The 18,132-nt window shown below is 44.5% G+C and overlaps 1 protein-coding gene across 1 annotated transcript; it reads left to right on the top strand.

Moving 5' to 3' along the window:
• The first annotated feature begins 592 nt into the window (after window positions 1-592).
• On the top strand, window positions 593-17,913 carry LOC126282300 (uncharacterized). Its single transcript, XM_049981954.1, has 2 exons — window positions 593-824; window positions 16,808-17,913. Exons 1-2 carry the CDS (start codon window positions 593-595, stop codon window positions 17,911-17,913), a joined length of 1,338 nt encoding a protein of 445 aa, XP_049837911.1.
• Window positions 17,914-18,132: the final 219 nt, after the last annotated feature.

The raw sequence follows: 18,132 nt of genomic DNA, 5'->3' as shown, positions 1-18,132 counted from the left end.
TAGTATATATTTCTTCTTCATAGTACTGCGCATATGTGTAATATCGTGCTGTTAGACAAAAATTTCATCATATATGTAAAATATGTTCCATATTCTTTGTTGTTGATGATTTCGAGGAGCAGGAGCCTGGAGGGGCAGTGGTTGTGATGCCTTGCACATTACAGCTATCGTGTAACTACACATTTGTTCGTTACATTTTTTTCTTAATTTTGTGTGCCTGCTTTTTTTTTAAAAAAATCAATATGGTCTGCTGCAGGTGACTCTCGAGACCTCGATTGACCGATCCACGGTGATTTGGGCGAGGAGATGCCTGAATAGGTGGAACAGATGGAGTTGTAGCTGCATCACCATGAGGAGTCACCGGATCACTTGAGTGGTCTGCCACGGAGCCAGGGCGATATCTTTAATACATACTCGTTCTGCTCGCAAATAACCAGTATTCTTTCTTTCCTTGCAGCAACTGGCGGTGTCTGGAATGAGGTACTTATTTCTCGCTATTCTTTCTCTGGAGCACAACCACCCATCCAGAACGCAGTGCCGCGGGTACCGGGAGCGGTGAAGAAACAGCCAACAACACGCAGTCCCTTGGGGCATGCTCTGCCGCATTACCTCGACATCGCGAGGGAAGCCACTGCCGTGCAAGCAGTCGCAGCCGCAGCCACTCCCACCCCCTCACCAGCTCTGCTCTGGCGTCCATGGTCAGCCCTTCCTCCGACTCAGGACTGTGGTAACAACCACCTCAGCAGCCGCAGCTGCCCCCAGTCTGCTCACACGGCATCACCCACAGTCTCCTCCTTCCCCTACATTCTTGCCCGGATCGCAAGGTATGTGCACCTCCCTACTCCACCACGCAACAAAATGTTCAAATGTGTGGGAAATCTTATGGGACTTAACTGCTAAGGTCATCAGTCCCTTAGCTTACACACTACTTAACCTAAATTATCCTAAGGACAAACACACACACCCATGGCCGAGGGAGGACTCGAACCTCCGCCGGGACCAGCCTCACTGTCCGAGACCGCTCGGCTAATCCTGTGGTGCTCCACGCAACAGTCATCAACAATCCCTGTAGTTATAGTAATAGTAGAAATAACCCTGTGGCTAGCGGCAGTTCTCTCTCCCGTCCTTTTAGTGAAGGACATCAGAATAGTAACATCATGCCGCAATCAGAATACTTGTGATTGTGGATACCTTTGAGGAACAATTCTCATTCACTAGGATCAAGAATCCACAGAAAGGTGCTGTGTGTAGGTTTTCTGCCTCCCTGTTCTGGAGACGGAGCTACTCAAGGTTGTTAATGATCTGCAGTATCCCGCCATTAAATGCAGCTGTGCTGTCCCCCCCACCCCCACCCCCAAAGATAATGAAGGCTTGTCTCATCAGTGCCAGAGGTATGTTTAGGGGGGGGGGGGGGGGAACGTTCGGTGCACAGCACACGTGAGAATGGCGTGATAACACGCAGCACACCGGTCTCTGGTGGCTGGGTGGTTTCGTGAGTCCTCCTTGAGTACTATGATGATGATGATGAAAGTCCCATACTTCTTTACAGAGCGTAGGGGAACGACACGGGAGACCCGCGCCGCCTTACTAGGCAAGGCCCCAGTGGAGGTGGTTTGCCATGGCCTTCCTCCGACCGTAATGTGGACGAATGATGATGATGAAGACGACACAACAACACCCAGTCATCTCGAGGCAGGAAAAATCCCTGACCCCGCCGGGAATCGAACGTGGGACCCCGTGCTCGGGAAGCGAGAACGCTACTTCGAGCTGTGGACCCTCGAGTAATATACTTGGTGGGTTTTCCGAGATGGAAGTAATAGGCTTGGCTAAAGCACTCACAAGGGGACCCTCCATCATGGATTTTGATGCCCTTCAAATATGTCGCACTTATCCTGAGTACCTGGCTATCCGGGGTTTTAGCGACTGGCCTTGGTTTTTGAGAAAATCGAGTTTGACGTTCATTGCGCGCTTTGCATACCCGTAACATTACATATTTTCTCGTAAGTAATCGTAGCGCAACGGTAAGTGTTCCAAAGATTCACGGCTACCGCGCTGGAGGTGCCGTGTTCGAATCCTGCTCATGTACTGTTTCTTTTATTTCAAAATCGACCGAATTTTTCATTTTTATTTCAAAGAATATCAACTAACAGTGTAAGGTGTGCGAAATTATAAAGATATATTCAATTATTAATTTTTTTCAAATATTCATTTCGATTGTGGTTCGCAGTTGGAGTTCAAATGTTCGTACAACGGCCGCTTCTTGTATTACATCAAATCGATCTCTGCCTGTTATCACCCCCTCTCCCGTGAATACCGTTAACCATAACGCGAACTCCAGCTTCTAGTTGCGCCCAATGAAGATGCGAGTTGTATTCCTTTACGTTCGCATCTAACTACAGCGTCAGTTGCTCGCAAAGCGTCTCGAGTGCCGTGTGTTAGAGAATTTCTGTGAAATGGAAGAACCAAGTGTTTCTGCTGTAGTGCAGCAACAAGATATTCCACAATAGAGGAGTTGGACGAATAATCAAAAGGCAAAATCACAAATGCCATTAAATACTCCAAAAATCCACTCCGCGAGCAGGATTCGAACACGGTACCTCCAGCGCGGTAGCCGTGAACCTTTACCGCTGCGCTGCCCTGATTCGCTTGTAACGTAAGTAATGTTACGGATATACAAAGTGCGCAATGAACTTCAAAATCGATTTTCTCAAAAACCAAGGCCCGTCGCTAAAAACCCGGAGAGGCAGGTACTAAAATAAGTAAGTGCCTCTACAACATATTTGAAGCGTATCAAAATCCATGATTTAGAGTTTGGAGCCAAATACTACATCTCGAACCCACACATATGTCTACCATCTAATAAATGGAGGGTCAAGCTATATCAATCTCCCTAAAGATATAGCTGATAAGAAGGCATGTATTAATATTGAAAATAAAAATGATCAGGCTTGTTTTGCATGGTCAGTCCTGGCTTGTGAAACAAACTGCTATTACTGGGATCATCCAAAGTGTACAATTGGATAAGATAAAAAACTGAACATTTTCGGCACCTACATTTGAGGCGCAGAATACCGTAATAACGTTTCATTTTTACAGCCTGGAAAAATACAAGTCAGATGAGCAGAACAAGGATATTGCCGTTAACAACATATTTCTCAAAATTTGCTGGTGAGCGTAAACTGTATGTAAATATCCTGCTATTCTCTGAAGAGGAAAATAAATGAAAAACATGTCCCGCCTTCTCGGCTCCCAGATGAGGAAACATAAACAGCATATTTACTTACGACACCTCAGTGCCTTTTCAACAAGCGAGTATTTAGCAAAACATCTAGTAGATTGCACTTTCACGGACTCGGTACATATTATTCTGCCTACTGAAGAAAACATTCACAAATTTTAATGCCCGTTTGTGGTCTATGATGTCTTTGAATGTCTCCTCGCTCCTGTGACCTGCTGCGAAGGTGGCCCAACGGCCTCAAATATTGTCTTCACAGAAAAACGCATATCATATGCTGCCGCATCTCAACCACTACAAATTTTACGTCGGGGATAATCTTGCGGTTTGGTTTCTCACTGACAATGAAAAACTTTTGTGGGAGGCTGATAAGCTTTACAGTGACAATGTTGCCATGACCAGATCGAAGGAGAATGGAGATTTGTTGTAAATATCAGTTGTAAATATCAGTCTAATACTAAGCATCACTCTGTAAATTCTTTAATATAACTGCTTTTATTACGATGGTCATCTCTCCCTGTACAGATTGGAATCGACGTTTTGTTAAAAGATCGCGCCCTAACTAAAAACACTTGATTCGCACTCCAACTCGCGAATCATATTCGTTGTGCTCAGCCCTCGTTTCCATCCACCAGGTGGCATGTCAGTGATATCAAATTGGTCAACTAATTAATTGAATTGATCATGAGAGTCCCTTTGCATGGTGAGTAATTTTCCAGAGGTTAAAAGCCGTCTGGCTTGCCTCCTTCCATTTATAGTAAATTTATCTGCCTCTTGTCAGGGCTGGCGATAGGCAGGACACTTGGTTGATCTACTTAAAGACTCATTACTTTGATTTATTACAGCGAAATGTATTTTATAAAAGTTTCAGTGGTGGTCGGTGAAGGGGCTAACCGTTCCAGTCCGCGAATACTGAGAAATTCACGAATGCGCACTGCTCTAAATGCGGCAGGTGTGTCAGGGGCACTCAGAGCTTTGTGCTGGGTTGTGCCTATCAAGTGGCCACCGACGGAAGCTGATGGAACCTACCGGTCCTTTTCATTAAGTCGGGGCCTATGGTACGACTTGCCTCTTGAGATAACTGAGGCCACCAGTTTGTAAAGTGCTTGCTGGGCACCACAATTTATGGCAGAAATATACAAGTCTTACCTTGTTAGGGCAAACCACGGTGAGAACAGGTACCTCGGGAAATTAGGAAGTGTTAACTAACACTCTGATTCGCTGACGTCATACAGGAATTTCGGGAACAAACTAGAGAGGAAAATGTGCTCTGAATTGGCCAGTGATTGGTGGCATTACGGAGTGGCAATTTGTAAGACGTGACATTGACACCATATTGTCAGAAAACAGTAACCTATTTTCCTGAATGGCGTTTGGGCCAGATTGGCACAAATTGCCAAGTTGGGAGCTGGTGGAAGAGAATGGAACACTCTTGGTTTGACTGTGGATGGAGACAGGTCGCTGGTTCGAGACGTCGTAGCGATGGAGGTATCTGAGTCCTGAAGAGTGAGGTTCTAATTCTTCACTACGACCACCGTCCTCTGGCTTTCTGCCAGATCAGACTGGTGAAAGTGTGTAGCTGCACGGCTCACTAGGAGAGGGTTAATGTTTAGATAGAACGTTCATCGTCGCCACAGCTCCGCTAAACTCGATTCAAGCATTAGTAACTTTGATGTCGTATTCAATCGACCACTGGGGTGTCTAACTTAGTCGTTGCGTAGTAGTGGATTAATAATTTCATGTGCCGCTAGGATGCGGTAGCCATCCCTCCGCTTGCCTATCCTTTTGTTTTTTGTCAGCAATTAACTTCACTTTTTGAAACTTCCTGGCAGATTAAAACTGTGTGCCGGACCGAGACTCGAACTCGGGACCTTTGCCTTTCGCGGGCAAGTGTTCTACCGACTGAGCTACCCAAGCACGACTCACGCCCCATCCTCACAGCTTTACTTCTGCCAGTACCTTGTCTCCTGCCTTCCAAACTTTACAGAAGCTCTCCTGCGAACCTTGCAGAACTAGCACTCCTGAAAGAAAGGATATTGCGGAGACATGGCTTAGCCACAGCCTGGGGGATGTTTCCAGAATGAAATTTTCGCTCTATAGCGGAGTGTGCGCTGATATGAAACTTCCTGGCAGAGAGCTGTGAGGACGGGGCGTGAGTCGTGCTTGGGTAGCTCAGTCGGTAGAGCACTTGCCCGCGAAAGGCAAAGGTCCCGATTTCGAGTCTCGGTCTGGCACACAGTTTTAATCTGCCAGGAAGTTTCATATCAGCGCACACTCCGCTGTAGAGTGAAAATTTCATTCTAGAACTTCAATTTTTCCTAGTATGTTGATGGAAATATTTTGTAATTGGTTAATATAATAAATAGTCGTTTTATGTTTCATTTGTGTTTTTGTTTGAGGGAGCACCGATTTATTCTACTGACTCAATGGGTAGTTATATAGTACGATTACTGCAATTGCCCACCTTATGATTTTATGTTATGGCATTTCGAGATAGCGATTCCACTGTGTAATTTGCAGTTAACATAGACTCTTAAGGCGAGTGTGGCAGAGTTTACGTAGGTTCATTTCTCTGATAGGGTTCACAGTCCACACGCCGTGAGATTTTGCATCCAGAATGGATGGTAACTCTCGTCACACGTTTCACTCTCTCCTCTACTCCTGCACCACATTTACCGCTGTCCCTGTCGACGCCACCAGGTCGCATGAGCACGGATGCCACGACCGCCACCAGGTCATGAGCCTCCACCCTACACGTTGGGGCTTTACCGCTGCCAAACGACAAGCCACCGCTCGCTATGCTGGACAGCTGCAAATGATTCCAGACTTACAAAACTTGGCGCTTAAATATGGTTGGGTGAATACTAAGATGATGAACAATATGCTTCCCCTAATCTCACTTCCAAAACGGCATGTTCTCAGATGTGTTTTCGAAATATGTCAGAAAGTCTGACCCTGTGAACAGTAGCAAAATACCTATATGCTGACTACCCCATCCAAAACGTGTATGAACCTGCAGATCTGGGTTTACCTGCAGAAGCATCTCTATTGGCTCCCACCAAATTGGTGGGTGAATGGATCGAGAACGCCAATGGAAATCCACGGATGGAAGACAATGTTCTTTTCGAGGAATACTATTCAGAAAATTTAGGGAACTGGCGTTTGACGTTGACTGCAGAAGGATTCTAGTACTGTCGACAAACATTTCGCTTAAGGACCTTGAAGATAAGGTACAAGAAATTAACGCTCATATAGAGGCATATAGAGTCCTCTTTTTTCCTTCACACTGTTAGCTAGTGGAACAGGAAAGGAAATGACTAGTAGAGGCGCAGGTTACTCTCCGCCAAGCGCCATACGATGGCTTGTGAAGTATGTGTATGGATGTAGATGTAAATTTAGTCTACCTATTAAAATGTCAGTCCTTCTATTTATAGGTACATAAAATTCACGGAAGAATTTTGTCTCTTAGTTATCAAGAAAACGAAAGGTAGAACTTCTGCTGCTGATTGTCTCTCGTAAACACCTTAGTATTGTCGCTGATTTTCTCATTTCATTTGTTTCAACAGACACTTGTAAGAGATTATAATATGTATGCTCGTAACACTTAGAAGAAGTGGTATCTACATCTACATCTACATCCATACTTCGCAAGCCACCTGACGGTGTGTGGCGGAGGGTACCCTGAGTACCTCTATCGGTTCTCCCTTCTATTCCAGTCTCGGATTGTTCGTGGAAAGAAAGATTGTCGGTATGCCTCTGTGTGGGCTCTAATCTCTCTGATTTTATCCTCATGGTCTCTTCACGAGATATACGTAGGAGGGAGCAATATACTGCTCGAGTCTTCGGTGAAGGTATGTACTCGAAACTTTAACAGAAGCCCGTACCGAGCTGCTGAGCGTCTCTCCTGCAGTGTCTTCCACTGGAGTTTATCTATCATCTCCGTAACGCTTTCGCGATTGCTAAATGATCCTGTAACGAAGCGCGCTGCTCTCCGTTGGATCTTCTCTATCTCTTCTATCAACCCTATTTGGTACGGATCCCACACTGCTGAGCAGTACTCAAGCAGTGGGCGAACAAGCGTACTGTAACCGACTTCCTTTGTTTTCGGATTGCATTTCCTTAGGATTCTTCCAATGAATCTCAGTCTGGCATCTGCTTTACCGACGATCAACTTTATATGATCATTCCATTTTAAATGACTCCTAAAGCGTACTCCCAGATAATTTATGGAATTAACTGCTTCCAGTTGCTGACCTGCTATTTTGTAGCTAAATGATAAGGGATCTATCTTTCTATGTATTCGCAGCACATTACACTTGTCTACATTGAGATTCAATTGCCATTCCCTGCACCATGCGTCAATTCGCTGCAGATATAAAGCTCACATCTCAACTCCTCTTTCTTCAGGGTATTCCTTACCTGCCAAATTCTTATGAATCATCCAGTCTTCAATATATAGCCTCCAGGGTACAGGGAACTCTCGGGATACAGGCGGATAGAGCATGTTGGTTGATCCATCACCTGTTACATCCAGGATAGGGTTCTATGACCGATCCATCACACGTTGTGGTTGGGTTATGGTCCGAATGTGTATCCACCATGCATTACAGTTTGGAAGTCTGCACACATATGTCATAGTCAGGAGAATGGTGTACATTAGGAGAAATTGGTATGGAAGCAGCGGAAATAGAAAGAAAAGCATCTAAAGCAGAACTGGTTGTCATTGAAATGGACCATCAGGCTGTACTATTGCAATGGCCTTTTAAAGATAAGTACTAGTTTATGGATTCGGATAATCAGAATGGATATGTGCCACTACATAGCTTTTGGAAGAAAACTTTATATCTTCCTCCGCTAAAAATAACGTGCTCTGATTTATGACTATGGAAAAGGACTATTCGAGTCTTATCCTTTCTGAATGCTAGCGATATGAAAATATATTCAAAAAATTGGTATGGGACGTATATGGTGCAGAAGACGGTAGCCTTAGTGGAACATCTGCTAATTATGGAAGGGAATACCTTACACTGCCTCACTGCACCTAAATATCCCAGACAGTTAGTTGTTTGGGACCTATGTTAATGCGTCTGATACCATGCTCCTTAGTATTATAGGGCATTTCTTCCTTCTTAGAAAATTACTTTTCGAAATTAGAATGGAAGCTACATGAATGTATATGACATGGAAGACTCTGGTTTTAATGGAACATTTCTTAATGGCGGGAAGGAGCACCGCACACAACATCGCTTTACTTAAATAGTCTTTACAAATGTTTGGTAACTACACTATGTGATCAGATGTATCCGGACACCTGGCTGAAAATGAATTACAAGTTTGTGGGACCCTGCATCGGTAATACTGGAATTCAATATCGTGTTGGCCCACCTTTAGCCTTGTTGGGAGCTTCCACAGTCGCAGGCATGCGTTCAATCAGGTGCTGGAAGTTTTCCTGGCCAATGGCAGCCCATTCTTCACGGAATGCTGCACTGTGGAGAGGTACCGTTGTCGGTTGGTGAGGCCTGGCACGAAGTCGACGTTCCAAAACATCTCGAAGGTGTTCTATAGGATTCAGGTCAGGATTCTGTGAGGCTAGTTCATTACAGGGATGTTATTGTCGTGTAACTACTCCGCCACAGGCCATGCATTATGAACAGCTCCTCGATCGCGTTGAAAGATTCAATCGCTATCCCCGAATTGCTCTTCAACAGTGGTAAGCAAGGAGTTGCTTAAAACATCAATGTAGGTCTGTGCTGTGATAGTGCCACGCAAAACAACAAAGGGTGCAAGCCCACTCCATGAAAACCACGACGCCGGCCAGTGTGGCCGAGCGGTTCTAGGCGCTTCAGTCTGGAACCGGGTGACCGCTACGGTTTCAGGTTCGAATCCTGTCTCGGACATGGATGTGTGTGACATCCTTAGGTTGGTTAGATTTAAGTAGTTCTAAGTTCTAGGGGACTTACGACCTCAGATGTTAGTGCTCAGAACCATTTGAACCATTTTTTTGAAAACCACGACAACACCATAACACGAGCACCTCCGAATTTTACTGTTGGCACCACAGACGCTGGCAAATGACGTTCACCATGATATTCACCATACCCACACTCTGCCATCTGATCGCCCCATTGTGTACCGTGATTCGTCACTCCACACAACGTTTTTCCACCCTTGAATCGTCCAATGTTTACGCTCCTTACACCAAGCGAGACATCGTTTGGCATTTAGCGGCGTGATGTGTGACTTATGAGCAGCCGCTCGACCATAAAATCCAAGTTTTCTCACATCCCCCCTGTCATATTAATTGCAGTGGATCCGATGCAGTATGGAATTCCTGTCTGATGCTCTGGATAGATGTCTGTCTATTACACGTTACGACCCTCTTCAACAGTGGGTGGTCTCTGTCAGTCAACAGACGAAGTCGGCCTGTACGCTTTTGTGCTGTACGTGTCCCTTCACGTTTCCATTTCACTATCACATTGGAAACAGTGGATCTAGGTATATTTAGGGTGTGGAAATCTCGTATACAGACGTATGACACAAGTGACACCCAATCACCTGACCACGTTCGAAGTCCGTGAGTTCCACGGAGCGCCCCATTCTGCTTTCTCACGATGTCTAATGTCTACTGAGGTTGCTGGTATTCAGTACCTAGCAGTAGGTGGCGACACAATGCACCTAATATGAAACACGTATGTTTTTGCGGGTGTCCGGATACTTTTGATCGCATAGTGTATGTTACAGGCACCTGATTCTACTGCTTCGGTGGATGCGCTGTGTTTTCATCGAGAGCACATTACATTTTGAAACCAGGATGGAGCCTATATGCATATATGTGGCATGGGAGACTCTTGTTTAATGGAACATTTGTTAAAGGTGGGGCAGAGTACCACGAACAGCGTTACTGTACTTAAATATCATTGTCTCACCTTTGGAAACTACGCGACAGTATTTCGCAAGTAATTGTTTTTTGTATGCTTTGAATTCCACATTTATTACAATCAAAAATCTGTTGGAGTAGATATAACACATTGCAATGTGCTTTTGTTCATCTTAGAATGATGGAAATCACGAACAGCACATCTCCAAGCACAATGAAGATTGATGCCCTAGCACTGCTGCTGTCGAAGACGAGAATGTCGAGACAGAATGTGTCATACCTAGCCGTCAACTGTCTCTCGATATATACGTCAATTTTCTGCGTAGCTTCCTTCATGCTACTTGAGCGGGCCCCACCTTCGTATCTCACTACACAGTCTCAGTTTCCTACACAACTTTGAAATCATTGTCAGCTGCTATCCCGATATTAACATGCATAGACCTGTTGGTGGTTGAATGATACGTACGTGCGAACGGTAACATCAGCTCAACAGCTCGACATTGCATAGTCGCTGTTTACCAATCCTGTGAGCCCACATCTGTTCGTGTGACGAGACTGATCTGCGAAACCAAAGCGTCATGTGGATGCAGCTAGGAACGTATTGGTTGGTATATGTGTACTACCTTCGAAAATCAGACGGAAGAAATATCTCTGGGAAAGACGATGTATCTCTCCCGGAAACATAGGGGTGAATTCGGATATGTATGGAAGTATATAGGCATTTTTTTTATTCGATCAGTGTGTGAGCTTTGAACAGATGGGTGTCGATAATACTGGTGCGATGTTTTCTCTACCATGAACTGTGCAGCTGCTTGTAGCGTATTTGGTTTAGATGTGAGATGATTTAGATGTGAGATGTATGTAAATGGTGGAGTTGTTCGGAAGGAGGCGGGAAGAGTTGAATTGAAAGTAACTTAACATATTGCACATTAGTAGGACTAGAAATTTGTTGAAATCTTAAGCGATCCAAGTACTAAGAACTCAAGAATAGGTGAACTCAAGCAAAAGAATGTGTCAGGTTCGAATTCATCTGCGTGGATTTTTAAGGCGTGACGGTGTAGGAGGCGAGTGCCCACAAATCCCGTTGGTATTCACCTAGACGCTGTTGCACTACAATTCGGATAGTGGTGTAATAGACAATAAGGATGACTGCAGTTGTTGGAGGAAACACTGACATTGATTTGGTCTGGCTTGTAGTTGTTCGTTTATTGGCTCTCCATGTACAGTGGTGGATAAGCGTGTAAGTACTGGGTTTGCTTGTAATAAATAACTTACACTACGCATATCTGTACTACCCATGTGAATATAGTCTGCTCTAGATGGAAAACTGTATCACGGCCAGTCCACTGTTGAACAGCACGTGGGCGTAAAAAAATGAGCGATGCTGTGATTAAGTCCCAAATCTCTCCCTACTCCACCACCTCTGAATTCAATGGACAGTGTATTGGAAACTTTGTGATACTGTTAGATTCGTGTTATGGGTGCATACTCCATTTGCAAATATGTGATGTATTTCTCACGAAACGCTATGCTATAAACCATGTGTCTGACTCCGTTATACTGTCTTATCTCTAGCGCAGGAGATTAGGACTCGTGCAGCGAGATATTAATATACAATCATTCGATATCGATGAATTGTATGTATTAGGCTTTGATTTCTTTCCGTAGTCCACCTTTATTCTGCATCATTTTGGCTTTGCTCCAGTGTGCTATTTCTCACGCTGTGCTATCCCTCCATCCACACAGTGATGGGTGGAGGACAAGACAGCCTTCTAACTAACGGAACAGCGCTGTCGGAACCTGATAGGCTAGCAGGGTCTGTGACTTGGCGGAGGACATCACTTAGTCGCGGAAATCAGGTGGATTCAAATGCTGTATATCGAAGACTGGATGATTCGTGAGAATATAGCAGGTAAGTGATTCTCTCACGAAAGAGGAGTTGAGAGGTGAGCTCTATGCCGCATTTCAAAGTGTCGTGGGCAAACATAATAAAGCTTCCAGCATATGCCTTGCAAAGTCACTGCTACGAGAAAATTAGGAGCTAATACGAAGATGTTGACACCCGAAGTTAGCAGCCTAGGGCGCCAAGCTCGTATTTTCTGCCATACTCAGCTGCCATATCCGTAATTCGACCGTTAACTTGGCCTTACGTATTCTTCTTGTACTCGAAGAAAAGTGTTTTAAGGATACTGCATTTGGGGAACTGCGATGGCGAACATTTATCGAGTTGTTGGCATTCGAATCTAGCAGAAAAGGGCGCCAAACACTATTTTCACCCATACTCAGCTAACGATATCTCGCAATGGGTCTTGAATATGGCTTGACGTTTTTTATTGTTCTAAAGGAGAAGTGCTTTCCGGATACTGTACTTGAGGAACAGCGGTGGTGAGTATTTGTTGAGTTATTAACTTCTGAAATTAGCAGCCAAGGGCGTTAAGCGCATATTTTTTGCCATACTCAGCTGCCGGTATCTCATAATCGGAACTAAATTTGCTTAGTGATCTTCGTATTGCACTGAAGAAGGAGTACTTTAATGAAGCTGTATTTGGGGAACTGCAGCAGTGACTATTCATCGAGTTATTGACATCCGAAACTAGCAGGCAAGGGCGCCAAGCGAAAATTTTCTGCCGTACCCAGCTGCGCATCTCTAGTGATCGGAGCTGAATCTGACTCGATGTTGTCTTGTTCTGCTAAAGGTGAAGTACTTACCGGACGCTTTTCTTTGAGGGGGGGAGAGGAAAAGCGGTGGCCTATATTTATCGAGTTATTGACATGCGAATTTAGCAGCCAAGTGCGAATTTTGTGCCATACTCGTCTGCGCATATCTCGTAACCGGACCAGATTTCTTCATGTACTGAAGGAGGAGTGTTTTCCTGATGCTGATTTTTCGGAAGTGCAATAGATAATATTTATCGAATTATTGACATCAGCAGTTAGCAGCCGAGGGCGAAAACGTGTATTTTCTGTCACACTCAGCCATCCATATATCGTTATCGGACCGTTTTCTTATGGTACTATAGGAGGATCGTATTCCGGATGCTGCATTTGGTGAACTGCGAAGGAGAATATTTATAGTGTTATTGACATTGACACCATGGGACTTCATCTAAAAGATCGCGGGTGGCGTCCGCCGGGACCCGAGGCGAATCTGACATTACTTCCAATTACTTGTGTCAGATCGCTCCTGTTTTCTTTCTTGTCGGCCTCCCTTGGCCAAATCTTGTTTTTTCGGCACGACAGCATCAGGTTTAGATGCCTGAATGCTTGAGGGTGTCTTTCAGTTTCTTGCCTCTCTCACCCCAGTTCCGCGGAGTCTGAAGCGGGACCGTAGCCCAAAGTTGTTGGTGAAGTCCCCAACGACAGCTATGGCGGAGAGTGAGGGTTCGGTATGGCACTTATGCTTGGCAGAGGAGGCACAAGATCCGGAGTGCCGTAGGCGAGACTAGGGCTCAACCTGAGCAAGTAGACAACTCTTGCAACCCAGTCTACTCCACATGTAGTGACCCATCACTCGTGTGCAAACTGTTGTTCGAGACAAGAAAAAGTGATAAACGCTGTGCAAGTGGTGGTTTTTATTTACGTCCCGGGCAATACAGTTCCTGCAGAGAGGACACTCCGCCTGCACCTGCAAAGTTGCGCATAACAACGTGGGGGGGGGGGGGGAGGGGGGAGGGTCGCAGTTACCGGTTTAAGCCTTGCGCTGAGGGACTTCTGTGCAAGCGGCAGGGGTGAGCCTCGTCGGTGGGACAGCCCATAGCGGCCAACGGGCTGGTTATCGCCCATCGCTCCCCTGAAGCTGGGCAGCCCCCAGTCATTAAGGGACTGTCTATCGCCCACATTGCGCCTCTATGAGTGTATGGAGCAGCTAGCATCCAGCAGTGCTTAATACAAGATGGGTTCCTGAGGCATCTGGAACAGACAACAATAAAATAGCTCACATGAACAAAGTCAACACTTCAAGAAGACGGTTTGACACCTGGAATGTGAGAACTATGTTAGAAACATAACTGACAGAGAACTGCTGCGTCTTCGCACTGATGCGGCTGCATTACAGGAAACTCGTTTCTTAGGGAAAGGAGCCTGCATGGAGATAATAACATTTTTTCTGTAAAGGGAGACAAATGGGAGAAAGACATCAGCTTGGAGTTGGCTTTGCATAACGAAATAGTCTTCTCAGCTGCTGCGAACAACCAAAACCAATTTCTGAACGGTTAACAACTTCGAAATTAAGGACAATATCTGGGTCCTTCACATTAATTTCAGCATATGCTCCCATTGTGAAAGCGCCACCTGAAGTCAAAGAAAAGTTTTACGAAGACCTGCGGAAATGCTTGGAGAGTGTTCGTGGATCAGATAAACTCATGTTACTGGGAGACTTCAATGCCAGGATTGGGAATACATGGCACAATTGGCTTGAGTGCACTGGAAATATGAACGAGGATGGTCAGCGACTGGCGGAACTTTGCAGCTCTCTTTCTCTCTGTATCACTAACACTTATTTCTGCAGCAGAGCCGTGCATAAAGTAACTTGGAAGCACCCACGTTCAGAGCATTGGCGTCAGCTCGACTTCATCGTAACCGGAAGATGTGACCTATGTCATGTCCGTAACTTCCTTACTTGCTACAGTGCTGACTGTGTAACTCATCATACTTCACATCAAAACATGTTGACTCGGCTGAGAGCATTTTTCGAAGCTTGAAGATCAACACCAAAGTCAACGAAGCCGATGCGCTACATAAAAATTCAGAGAAGATGTTGAGATGAAACTGAGTCCTGAGCAATTGATAACTGCGCAGAGTGCCGAAAATGTGTGGCATCCAGCTAAAGAAAATATGATGCAAACAGTTATTAGAACATTTGGGAAGCAGGGTAGGACTCAAAGCGGCTGGTTTGCTGAATACGAAAGTGTGTTGTGCCCATATATAGACAAGAAACGTAATGCTCATATAGAGGTTATGAATAAACCTAAAGAGCAACGACTAATAGTCGAGCACAAGGCCCGCAAAGCATATCTGCAACGAGTTTCTCGCCATTGTGCAAATAGATACTGGACCTGCCTTTGCAAATCTATCCAGATCTGCTGAGACAAACGAGATTTCCGTTGCATGTATTGCAGTATGCTGCAATAAAAGATGTTAATGGTGACCCAATCAACGATAAAAACCAGCAGCTAGATAGATGGGTGCAGCACTATGCTAACCTATACTCAGAAGAGGTGAACATATCTTCAGAAGATTTGGGTACTTTACCAACTAATGTGTTATGTCTGACCTTGATGATCCTCCTACTCTCGATGAATTCGCACTTAAGGGGGGGTCGTTGATGAAAAACACACACTATTTTAAAAATGCACCAAATACACAGTTTGGGAGATACGGCAATGAAATTTTGTACCACGCTTTACATAGAAATAACACATTTACATATATAATCCTTGGATTATATATATTCAACTTTTGTTGAATGAAATTTGAAGTTTTATTTTCAAAAAATAATGTATATTCCTTTTTCTCTGAAGTATCAAGAAATTTCTACAAAAATTTCTCTATTTTATCTCTATATGTTTAAGCTTCTCTCACGAGGTTTTTGGAATAGGTCAAATAGGAGAATTTTCATAATTTTTTAATTATAATTCCTGAAGTATAATTTTAAACTCGTGCAAAATTCCAAGCATTCTGCCCCATATCTCACCTTGCATCCAGAATTTCAAAATTTTCTTTTGAGACAACGTTTGTTAGGTTTACAGAAATATGTGTACAAAATTCGATAATTCTAGCATTCATAGAATCTGACGAAAAGGTACATAAACTTTAAAGAACAAACTTTACAGGAAACGCAATTTAAAGTTCAACGTAACTTTTTTCCTTATGTCATTTCTTCAGAAGGCACCACATTGGTACTCTGGGTCGTCTCCCTTGAAGGCTTCTCTTCTGGTTTCTTCTTGTCTGTCTTCTTTCCTTTACCAGGTCTTCAACTGACTTTTCAGCTGCAGAGACGAGCTGTAAATCTATTTTTCTCAGGACGTCTTGAGTAAAATTTCTTATCTTGAAGCCCATTCTTTCTACCTTCATCCTAACGACGTTTCCATCATTAAATACAATAACTGCATCATAAGTTGCAAACCTGACAACTGTAGCAGGTGCAAATGTGTTTTTAGAGCATCGTTTCCATATTAGTGAATTTAGAGACTCATTTGGATTTTAGGTTTTGCCATGAACACACCTTCTGATCGGCCAAAGATGATCTATAAAACCAAAGAGTGTATATCACGACCTTCTAGATGCATCCCGCACACGTTTGATGGAATGTAATACGCAGAATCGTTGTTCACTGAGCTGGTATTGAAGTGCTGCTTCAAAACGTGGGCGTGGCAGGGAGGCCGCGTCACATTTTTAATTAATTTTCAGGCACTTCGGATGCGATTTCAACATTGGAACTTTGGGAACTTATTGTCCATGAGTTGTACTGACAAATAAAAACTAAATTGAAAATTGACATTTTTGGTCAATTTCATCAAAAGTCTAAAGTTAGGCAGTAGTACAGGCCGTGATAACTTACCGGCTGAAACCACCAAACTTGTCTTGGTTTCGCCGACATTGCATCAAACCGTACTGCAGTGCTGGGAAGAAGGCACAACATCTCAAGAAATGCGAGATGCAAGTATAGTAACAATCTGTAAGGGAAAAGGCGACAGAGGCGACAGTTACAACTAGCGATGATGAAACGGAAAAGGCGACAGAGGCGACAGTTACAACTAGCTATGATGAAACGGAAAAGGCGACAGAGGCGACAGTTACAACTAGCGATGATGAAACGGAAAAGGCGACAGAGGCGACAGTTACAACTAGCAATGATAAAACGGAAAAGGCGACAGAGGCGACAGTTACAACTAGCGATGATGAAACGGAAAAGGCGACAGAGGCGACAGTTACAACTAGCGATGATGAAACGGAAAGGGCGACAGAGGCGACAGTTACAACTAGCGATGATGAAACGGAAAGGGCGACAGAGGCGACAGCTACAACTAGCAATGATGAAACGGAAAAGGCGACAGAGGCGACAGTTACAACTAGCGATGATGAAACGGAAAAGGCGACGGAGGCGACAGTTACAACTAGCGATGATGAAACGGAAAAGGCGACAGAGGCGACAGTTACAACTAGCGATGATGAAACGGAAAAGGTGACGGAGGCGACAGTTACAACTAGCGATGATGAAACAGAAAAGGCGACAGAGGCGACAGTTACAACTAGTGATGATGAAACTGAAAAGGCGACAGAGGCGACAGTTCCAACTAGTGATGATGAAACTGAAAAGGCGACAGAGGCGACAGTTCCAACTAGCGATGATGAAACTGAAAAGGCGACAGAGGCGACAGTTCCAACTAGCGATGATGAAACGGAAAAGGCGACAGAGGCGACAGTTACAACTAGCGATGATGAAACGGAAAAGGCGACAGAGGCGACAGTTCCAACTAGCGATGATGAAACTGAAAAGGCGACAGAGGCGACAGTTACAACTAGCGATGATGAAACGGAAAAGGCGACAGAGGCGACAGTTACAACTAGCTATGATGAAACGGAAAAGGCGACAGAGGCGACAGTTACAACTAGCGATGATGAAACGGAAAAGGCGACAGAGGCGACAGTTGCAACTAGCGATGATGAAACGGAAAAGGCGACAGAGGCGACAGTTACAACTAGCGATGATGAAACGGAAAAGGCGACAGAGGCGACAGTTACAACTAGCGATGATGGTACTGAAAAGACTGTAAACTTTGGTTGCTCGTATCTATTCTGAGTCGCAGTGCGGATTTCAAGCTGGCAGATCCACAAGTGGTACGATAAGCACCTTTCGGCAAATACAAGTGCCACGAACACAGAGTGCCATCATATGAGGCTTTTGTCGATCTCAACAAAGCTTTCAACACCGTTGGTATGGAGGGACTCTATAGCATATTGGAAAACAATGGATGTCCACCAGATTTGTCGTCCTTAATATCTATTGATGACAATATGC

The sequence above is a fragment of the Schistocerca gregaria genome, chromosome 7 (genome assembly GCF_023897955.1).
Source record: "Schistocerca gregaria isolate iqSchGreg1 chromosome 7, iqSchGreg1.2, whole genome shotgun sequence".
Taxonomy (NCBI): Eukaryota; Metazoa; Arthropoda; class Insecta; order Orthoptera; family Acrididae; genus Schistocerca; species Schistocerca gregaria.
Note: the sequence above shows the minus strand (reverse complement) of the source record. Positions and strands in the feature narration are given on the sequence as shown.

Excerpts from the sequence above, each read along its gene's own strand:
- LOC126282300 (XM_049981954.1), top strand. The coding sequence starts at position 593 with ATGCTCTGCCGCATTACCTCGACATCGCGAGGGAAGCCACTGCCGTGC. Across the intron at positions 825-16,807 it reads ATTCTTGCCCGGATCGCAAG|AGGCGACAGTTACAACTAGC; the intron begins GTATGTGCACCT and ends AAAAGGCGACAG.